This window comes from Salmo salar, chromosome ssa17, assembly GCF_905237065.1.
Source record: "Salmo salar chromosome ssa17, Ssal_v3.1, whole genome shotgun sequence".
In the NCBI taxonomy this organism is placed as follows: Eukaryota; Metazoa; Chordata; class Actinopteri; order Salmoniformes; family Salmonidae; genus Salmo; species Salmo salar.
The window spans coordinates 15,169,432-15,180,112 of NC_059458.1; the positions used below are offsets into that span (position 1 = coordinate 15,169,432).

The window sequence follows — 10,681 nt, forward strand, 5'->3', positions numbered from 1 at the left end:
ATTGAATAGGCGTTATTGTGTGAGTTGGACGCAGCCAAATGAAGTTGGAAAATCGGTATTATGAATTAATGATCAAATGAAAGAATACAATTGCACTTTCAGGAGTATGCCCAGTAATCAATAGGCTATAGGCCTATAGAAGATCAATTGGTATGAAAAAAGGCATTCATATCCTAACATTCAAGGTTTGTTTTTGTCAATTGTTCATAGTTTACCATTTCTATTGTGTTGCACTTGTGCCAGGCTTGCTGCAATACGCAGTCATCCTTAATAATTGAGTGAGTAAGCAAGCATCAAAAAGTAAGCTGGAATTTTTTACAAATTGGGACTTATGTATCAATTTAAAAATAGCCCTCAAAAAGGAAGAAGCATTTAATCTTGAACGGAGAGGAAGTTACGAACAAATGATCCATGTCATATTATATTAATGTAAACGTTGTCATTGTTTTTCTCCTACCTGCACTATGCTGCGAACCACGTTAGTTCTCAAGTAGTAAGATAATGTTGTTTTGGGGTAATGCAAAAATATGTGGGTTTTCATATTTAATAGCATATGCCTAGACTTATTTGGAGAAACATTGAGTTATCTAGACAATATAGGTCCCAGTGTAGGCTTGTTGTTGAAGGTACATGTAACTTAGACAAATAGATTTAAATAATTAACCATTTTCATTGGATATAAAGATAAAGGCAATGTAGGCTATAAGCTAGGCTACATATTTGCAGGGAATAGCAATATCCTGGCGTATTTTGTCGCACAGGTGAGATTTTAAAGAAGATAACGCTTCAAGCCTTCCGTGGAAAGCACCTAAATCCTATATACACCTGCAAAGCATAGTGTTCACCAATTGATAACTAAGTTGAAGGTATTTTGGAGAACTAAACCAATACCCTAATATTCGATCAAAGTGGACATTCGTCCAGCGCAGTCGTATTGCGTAGCCTTTTAGGTGAACAAGTTCAAACGAAGGCTATATAAAAGTGTGTTATATGGGTTTAGCTACTGGGCCTACTTCTTCCGTCCATGAAGTAGGCTGGCCTAGAGTCTATTTCAACGAAAGTTACAAGATGTTATAGGCGTTGTTCGTACTACAACTGTCGTTTAAGAAGCTCATGGCGTTTAGTTTCTTCGACCCTCACTTTCAGAATAACTTATGTTGGTTCCTTTCGGGCAATTCAGATTGTTGGTAGATTGCGGAAGAATTTTTTATGATTGTGTTTTTTATATTTACCTTTGTGTTTCCTATGCTCCTGCCATGAGTGTGTAATTGCTTGGTCTTGGGTTCCCTCGAAAAAGAGACCTTGGTCTCAATGGGACCCCCCTATATCATACTCCGGTCTTGGATTGGACTGCACAAGCTTTTTAGTAAAACTGTTTCTTACCTTGTTCTATTACATTTTTGCTAAATATCTACTATCTACTTTTGTGAAAGTGTGTCCTTTAGTGCTAACCTGGGAAAGTTAACAAAATATTTTTGTTAGGCGTATGTCTGATAAACGCAGTAACCTATTTGAGAATCATTACACCGAGTTAAAATGGCAACATTTTAACATAGAAAGTTAACAAAGAAAAAGTATCGCTGTCTTCGAATTGAAATTGACGTCTGGTAGACCTGATGTAGCCTATAGGTTGTGCTATAAATAGAAACGACTTGTTTTGACTGCCCGGTCTGACCTATGGCTTGCCCATGGGCTTTGAGACGCAGACACAAAGGCCGCTGCTGCCTCGTCGGGACATTTAAGCTATAGGCTGTCCCAATGAGCAATATACTGGCATTGAAAACAACGCGTGTCACGTCGCAGGGTGCACGGGGAGGCTTATCAAACATAAACGGAGGTTACAGGCCGAATGGGAACCTAGTCCGAAAGAATCTTGTAGGCTAGGGTAGGGCAAGAGTAGCCTATATAGCAACTAGATTGAATGGAAATACGTCTCTTTACGAAGAAACACTAATGAATTTGACCTTTGAAACTGATAGTGCACGGAAAATGCGCCAACTATACAGTTGGAATCTGATTTTTCTTTTTTTTATTCCATAAATATGCTCTTTAAAGATCTGCTTTTCCTCTGACTAATAAAATGTCCAGTTCTTAGATCTTCTGCCTATTTTGACGGTCCTCCATACCGCCTGGGTGTTTAATCGAATCTTGTAAATGCCGAGAATAGTTTAATAAGTGAAACGATATCCATTCTGGAAAAATAGCTACCATGTGTTAAGATGTCCGGTGACGGTGGCAGGGAGATAGACATAAGGACAACCTAACTGTTGTTCGAAAAAGTACCCCAGTAACAGGAAATAAGAAAATATACATCAAATCTCTTTATCATAAGGCCAAGTTATGAGACAGTATCCTATACAATCACACAATACAGTGTGTGTGTGTGTGTGTGTGTGTGTGTGTGTGTGTGTGTGTGTGTGTGTGTGTGTGTGTGTGTGTGTGTGTGTGTGTGTGTGTGTGTGTGTGTGTGTGTGTGTGAGAGAGAGAGAGAGAGTATAAGGGAGGGGGCGCTGACTTAACAAGAGCAGAATTGATGTTGTTTTGGCTGGAACGTCATCTTGATGGTTGCCATAATAAAATGTCTTTACCATAAGGCCAAGTTACGAGACAGTATCCTATACAATGCAATCACACAATACAGTGTGTGTGTGTGTGTGTGTGTGTGTGTGTGTGTGTGTGTGTGTGTGTGTGTGTGTGTGTGTGTGTGTGTGTGTGTGTGTGTGTGTGTGTGTGTGTGTGTGTGTGTGTGTGTGTGTGTGTTCATCCGTTGCGTATAGCTTTAGTTTTTTTTCTTAAGCATTTTAACTCAAATGGTGAATTCTTCAGATCACTATTCACTTCAGTGGAACTTAATCTGCTGTTACATGTATGTTTATCTCTAAAAGCGTTTAATACCTTTGTAGTCATGTAGTCAAGCCTTTAAGTTAAACAACCCTAAGCGTGTCGACTTTATTATCCTTATATATTTCATTAAGGAGACTGAAAGTTCCATTTAAAGCACAACATAGCCTGCACAGAGATGATGACGATCTGAATTGAGACACGCAGTTTCTTGGAGAAGACACCAACCACCATATACCAGTGGCAAAGTACTTAAGTAAAACTACTTTAAAGTACTACTCAAGTAGTTGTTTTTTTGTATCTCTGTACTTTACTTTACTATTTACATTTTTGACTACTTTTACTTTTACTTCACTACATTCCGAAAGAAAATAACGTACTTTTTACCCCATACATTTTCTTTGACACCCAAAAGTACATTTTCAATGCTTAGCAGGACAGGAAAACGGTCAAATTCACTCACTTATCAAGAGAGCATCCCTGGTCATCCCTACTGACTCTGATCTGGAGGACTCACTAAACACAAATGTTTCGTTTGTAAATGTGTTGGAGTGTGGCCCTGGCTATCCGTAAATTAAAGAAAAAAAGGAAAATTGTGCCGTCTGCTTTGCTTAATATAAGGAATTTGAAACGATTTATACTTTTACTTAAGTATATTTTAGCAATTACATGTACTTTTGTATAAAGGCATTTTGTATAAAGGCATCTTTTTTTAAAGCATTACAATTGGGTACTTTTTCCACCACTGCCATTTAGAAACTTCATCACCATGTCTTATACCATTCGGCTAAATGTAGACAAACAGTATATCCCAATGATAATTCCTGAGGTAATGCTTGTACTCATAGTAATACAATATTATTGAAGAAAGAACAACAATAATAGGCCTACTAAGCGTAATACTACTACTACTACTGTGTTCCCCCAATAAACTAATAATAAAAAAGCACTTCCATGAGTACACGGTGACCTTGACGGATATAGGCCTGCCTATAGGTTACATGGTTTCCGTGAGTGTGTAGGCTTTCAGGTAGGCTAGGCTACACATAGAGAGGCACGCCTGGACCTTCTGTCCTATTAACAAGCAGTGTTTGTATAGCAAATGGCATAGCTCGTGGGAAATATATGCATGTCAACATTATCTGAATTTACTCACTAAAAAAGTAGACGTAGTCTGTCACTGGTTCGTTGATGAAGAATGTCTTAGATATCAGAACACAATAAAAAAAAAAGGTAGGTTTGTTTTGCATTACAGGAAATAATAATGTCACTGAAGTTGTATATTTTTCCCGGAAGCTCAACAAAATACCCCATATTAGGTAATTGTCTCTTAGTACTTTATTTAAACGACATAGTGTTAGTCCTGTGCCTTAGTTTTAAACGATTCACAAACTACGCTTTTATGTATTGAATTTCAATGACGAATGAAGCTGTAGAACATTCTACATTTTTTATTTATTTCAGACTACATATTCTCTGAACATATTAAAATCTTTGGCTTGGCGCGTCGGTTCAAGAAACGCAGTCTGTAGAATTGTGAGAGATTGGGGAGAGAGGCGACAGAAATCACACAAAAATCTATGAGTCAGACACTTATACTAAAACAATGGCCAACAACATCATAAGAAAAAGACACGTTTAAATCTCCAGCAAGTAGGGATTGATACAGACATAACCTTACCTGAAATTAAATATATACAACGTCATATTGTTTTGGCTATATATAAACTTTAATAATGTTCGTATTTTATATAATTATGTCCATATACTGTATCATAAACAGAAATCGGTTTTAAATAGAATCTGTCCCAGTCAAATCGTATTTACCTCTTCCGTTTTCAGTTCACAAAAGAGTTCAAGCACTCTGCTTCAGTTCAGCGTCTATTTTGCCCTGCATGAGGTGGGAAATTACTCGCTATCATCCTTCTCCTCTTGGACCGTGGTTGTGGAATGGTTGTACAGTCCTTGGGCCATGAGTTGGAGAGCCAGGCCGTTCTTGTAGCCATTCCCCTTTTTGATTTTTGCCCTCTTATTCTGAAACCAAATTTTTATTTGGGATTCATTGAGATTCAGTTCTGTGGCCAGTGACTGTCTCCGTTGTTCTGTTATGTAGCGATTTGCCTGAAACTCGGACTTAAGTCTCTGCAGCTGTTCGGCCGTAAACGCGGTTCTGGGTCGCTTGTCTTCTTTCTCATTTTTCTTCTTTTTCAATTTCCGTGTCCTTGGGCCTGATGTAGAAACAACAGTGAAACGAACACGTAAATATCAGTTAGTCCTAGACCCAACAAACATTAATTTACACATTACTAAAACAATGGAGCATTTCAATGTAATAAATATTGTTCATGGCTAAATGTGTGTTTGCAGTCATTGCGACCATTTTAACCCAGGCGCAAGGTGCAAGGCTTAATGACGAACAGTTGTATTTACATCATTTATTCATTTGAATATTCATAATTTAAGAAATGCAGTAACACATATCTTCCAATTACATAATACAGAACCAAAAACATATAATCAACGTCAAAACAATAAAATGTAGGCCTAGCGGCGTGAAAGACCGTTATCCTCGATCGCGTGTCTATTTTACGCATATGTTTAGGCCTAGGCTATATGTGGTGTACGAATTTCATAGTTTCCTAAGACATATTGGGTAATATCAATAATAACAATATAATATCAAACTACATGCCTATACTTGCTAACAGACTATTGTTGATTTGCATGCCTTTTTTTTCTGTAGGCCTACCCTGCAGACCGGTGCAAGCACGAGAACACACAGTATGGTGTTAGTCCTCTTTAGCACAAGTAGACCTATGCCCCAGCTCAGCCACTATTCCTCCATCAGCTAACAAGCTCATTCCATCAGTGTGTGTAATAAAAACTCGGTGCCATAAACTGTAAGAGTAAACAAACTAAGGCAAACATATTTGGTTATTTACTATTTCACTAGGCTATGGTTAGACCTACATTGCAGTAGGTCTATCTAAAACGTCATTGCACTGGAACGTAAAGGCTACTGTTTTGCAAGTTGGTATTGAGATACTTGGCTATTCTATCCACAGCCATGTAGCGTGCACATAACTACATCTGAGAGGTTCATATTGTAGCATATACACGGTGCTAATATTGCGATGAAGTAGATACATGTATATAGCCTAATCGTTTATCTTTTTATGACACACTTTCTGCAAACGTGTTACCTAACAGCTATATAGACCTAGCACATAGCTAATATAGGCCTACTAGTCACCCAAAACGCAGACGACACAACAAAATGTAGGCTGTCATTTCAGAAAAAAAAACTCTCTCTATAGGCTAAAAAACACAACTAGGTCGTATATTGCAAAAACAAGCTGCGGATCCCAATTCAGTCAGTACATTGTAGCATACGGTTTAAATCATTTCGATACTGTATTGTGTGAAACTCAACTATATGCTTCTACTGCTCTCATAAACACAATATATTGTGCATAAACCTAGGCTATATAGACTTATACTTTTAAATTGGCGGGATATTTTTATTGGACATTTTCATCCGCGTTATGGACTGTAGCCCTACGCCATCTTTATTTCATAATTTGGAACAACATGGGTCAAAATAGCTTAACATGTAACGACAGGGGTCACGTTTACCTGCAGATATAGGCTACTTTCTGAATACCAACAGTATTAGGCCTACAATAGCAAGAACATACACAGGCCAGGGCCTACCAGACGAAAATATAATATAGGCTATTTGATTAGCTAAAACAATTATACAGTCTGACGGTTAAATCCATTTTCGTAAGCCTACATTGTTTTACCAGATATAATTCCCGAAAGATATCGAAACTAATAGGAGCCTAGTGTTTTTTTCTTCCGAGTCATATAGCCTAGGCCTAAATCGTACAGCTTAATCAGTCAATAAATCACTTTAGTCAATCGATATATGTTTTCTGAATTCTGAATCCCATGTCAAGTTCAGAAAGATTGTGGATAATAAACCCCCAAACATATTGACAAGGTAGTCTATACAAACCCCTGATTTACACCATAGGCCCGTCAATATGTTCGTCAGGTGAAAAGAAAGTCAGCTATTGTAGTCTAATCGAAGGACATAATGGTTGAATGATGTAGATAATATAGACTAAACTATTTGATTAATCTATCCTTCTTTTTATTTGGTGCATATTTAGCAATTTTGGCGATTTGGAGACGGCCTAATAGTTAACAGTCAGAATAGGCAGGCATATGGTGTGAAGTAAAACAAGATAGTAAAACAAAACGACCACAGGTAAAGTGGACATTTCGGTGACCACTCCTTTCAAGTTTGTCTTGTCCATGCAAAACTTTTCAACGAGTTTTACATAAACAATGTGATAACATGGAGGACCAGTTTTCGGCAGTGCTTTGTTTTGAGGAGAATAATAAAAAATGAGGGAGGAGAATCAAATTGCAGACCAGTTGGTCTTCCTAACATGCTCTGCCAGGTCTTATTAACCGTTTTGCTTGAAATGCTCTCACAAAAAACAAAGTGGCAATTGTGTGTGTGTTTGTGTGTGTTATTGTTAGATTATGGAAAGTACTATAGGCATATGTCTAGTCTAGTCTACTATGATAATCCAGGCCTATCATCATTTGTTGTTTTGGCTGTTGTTATTATTAGCTTTTGCATGGTATTTTTCTTCTTTTAGCCTATCGTGCGTAACGCTCACGAATTGAATTAATTGTACAAGGGAGCAAAGCGAGAGAGAAAGCGAGAGAAAGAGAGCGAGAGAGAGGGGGCGAGAGAGAGGGGGAGAGAGACAGAGACACACAGAGAGAGAGAGAGAGAGAGAGAGAGAGAGAGAGAGAGATGTTTACGATGTTCACATTGACCTATAGGCTAGGCCTACTCCTAACATAACCAAAATAACGGACTTTCACATTTCAGATGTGCGGGGGTAAAATTATTCGGAAACTAGCGCCATACCAGATGAGGGTCGATCCGAATATCTCGTGCAGTAAACCCACGCAGGCCATAACATCGGCGTAGATTCTTTAGCGGGTGGAGATCCTCCATTACTGGCATTCACAACCACTATTGACGCGGTGTCTCCATATCTCGTTGTGGTAGTCCCATTCCCTTCACCTTGTTTTGTCGAGTTCTGTTTCGAAGACGGCGAGGACGACGAGGAAGAAGTACTGTCACTACTGCAGTTGGAATCCTGGCAAAGGCTGCTCGCGTGAGATGGCCTGATTACCAGCGGGTTCACGTTTTCTCTGCCGGAGGTCTGCGCCCGCTCCCGACTCCCAAGCTCCTTCTTGCAGCCGAAGTCTGGTCGCAGAATATTGTCAATAAAAAAGTTTGTGGTTCTATGTACTTGCTGTGCTGCCTGGTGTGGCAAAATTGGAGGAGATGGTAGATTCGGGGAGAGGGACACGCTCTCTCCCTCAGTCGAATCACGGCTGTTTTGATCAATTCGCTCTTCCATAACTGGAACAATTTTGGCTGGAGCGCAAACTCTCCACGCCAAACTCCACTTGTTGCTCAATGCCGTATCCGAATAATAGCAAACAAAAAAAGACTGACTATATTATGAAGGAAACCTATATAAAATACTTTTGATAAATGTGACAATGTTCTACACTCTCGACATGTTGCCTACTAAAGCGATCCAAGTGTCACAATAGCCCTGCGCTACCACGACTGACTACACATCGCGCGCAGCAGCGTCGTCCCTAGCATTCTCTAATGTATGTCAGCGCGATCTTCCTAAACTCTCCTAAAACCCGTTATCCCTCTCACACACTGTTTTTTCACACCAACCGGAAGCACGTGAGTGCCAACACACGTGCAATAGACCAATCACTTGTGCAGATCCGCGCTGTCAGAAGTGACGACGTCCAATCGAATTTTACGAATCTCAGCAAATAAATAATAGATGGCTTTTAGGCACAAAACAAGGGGTCTCAGCGGTGCGCTCTTCTTTCATACCAAATTACTGTGTTCATCACCGATAGAGGAAAACCTGGTAGGGACATTGGGCTGGTACAGAAATATTATAGGCTTCCTATACATTTAGGCTACCAATGGTTCCCGTTAATTTGTCTATCGATTTGATTGCCATCCACTCTCCTACCACCGAAAGGTGATATGTGTATGCTCTTCTTAAGTCCTCTAGCCTATACAATTGACATGCAGTATGACATTTTTCCCACTGTAGTTTATGTTTTTCCTATTTTATATCAAAAAAAATAATAGGTGTGTCAAATTGGCAACCCATATCTTAAATCACTATCTCATCTAGGTTACAAAATCCCTATGATATTTGTATAATTACGGATGCGTAATTTCTGCTTTCCAAATGGATAACTCACTTGATAAACGCTTGTAATCATCCTCACCTGTGCATAGCCTGACTTTGACGGTTACGTGCTTGTAGGTATAGGCTTTATTTACATTACTATTACTAAAAAGAAACAGGGGGACAAGATAAGTTACGTTAGTTGATGGAGGTGGTAGGAAGTGATGGAGGTGGTCTGTTTGAGCCTTTGTATCAGACCTATAATAAGAAGTATTAGGCCTAATGGGGATGTAGTGATGCAAAATATCTCAAATCAGGCTAATCATTCACGAACCCATTCCAAGGTGGCCTGTATCGTAAAATTGAAAATTGTTTAGGTTCACTCTAATTTTATTAAGTTTAAATAGGGATACAATTTGCATTGCTATAGGCCTATATCTGTGTCACTATTTTCTATAGGCTACACCACAGGTGCAGTTGGGTGAGGGTAGAGAGTCTAATTAAAAATGACTACAAATCCAACATTACAATCCCAGATTTAAATATAAGTATAGCAGCAAACTAAACAAAACGAAACAAATACACTTTGGAGAGGCCATAGGCCTTGTATGTTTGTTAATTGAGAACCTCGTATTTTTTTGCAACAAGGTAGACGCTCGAGCTTCTTTGTTGTGTGACAACTTTTGTCCATGCTTAGGGATACAATTAAAAAAAATGACACATAAATAAGAGTAATTAGTCACGAAATAATACATTCTGCTCGAAACTATAGGACTGATTCACATTCAACATGCTAGTATTGAAATCTTTATCCCAAAAGCTATAGTGTTAGTGTGGGTAGTTAATTAAATTATAATTGGGACACTATCAATATGCTATTTAGCCAAGTAGCCATTGTGGAGACGCAGTCCCTTTTCAGGCGGTAAATGAGGACTCTTATCTTGCCCGCAAAGAGACGCCTTGAGAGGGGCCGCAAAATATAATTTATAGCTTTTAATTACTCTTCATTCCGCCTGATCAGCTTGGCGTTCATCACAGTAGATTGAATAAAAGCCGGTCAAAAGCACTGTCACTATTCCCTGGCAAGGCGCTTAATCAAAGTAAGCAGGGCAATATTATGCGCTCAAGAGGACCGCGCGTAATTTCCAAGGTGCTGATAAAGCCAGTTGAATAATGCGGCGAGTCTTCTGAGACACCATTTACAGAAATGACTTTATTGACGGTTTAACGTTGGTAATTCATTTTGCCTTTCATGTACTGGACCTGGATTTGTTGCAGTAATAGGATGATAAATGCACTGACGGCCTGCAGCTCGTATTATTGAATATAGTGGGCTAGGGTGCAACACACACACACACACACACACACACACACACACACACACACACACACACACACACACACACACACACACACACACACACACACACACACACACACACACACACACACACACACAGACACACACGCACACGCACACATTTATTCCTCTCTCTCACACACACACACACACACACAAACACACTTCTTCCTTCACTAAAGTTAGTTGAAAAGCCTCCAGACAATTTCTA

The 10,681-nt window shown here is 39.1% G+C and overlaps 1 protein-coding gene across 1 annotated transcript; it reads right to left on the bottom strand.

The window, feature by feature from the left end:
- Positions 1-4,277: 4,277 nt before the first annotated feature.
- Positions 4,278-8,594, bottom strand: LOC123728157 (homeobox protein engrailed-1-B). The gene is made up of 2 exons (XM_045698876.1): positions 7,796-8,594; positions 4,278-5,069 (listed from the first exon to the last, which is right to left on the bottom strand). The coding sequence occupies exons 1-2, from the start codon at positions 8,295-8,297 to the stop codon at positions 4,750-4,752; spliced, it is 822 nt and encodes a 273-aa protein (XP_045554832.1). The 5' UTR covers positions 8,298-8,594; the 3' UTR covers positions 4,278-4,749.
- Between the last annotated feature and the right edge of the window lie 2,087 nt (positions 8,595-10,681).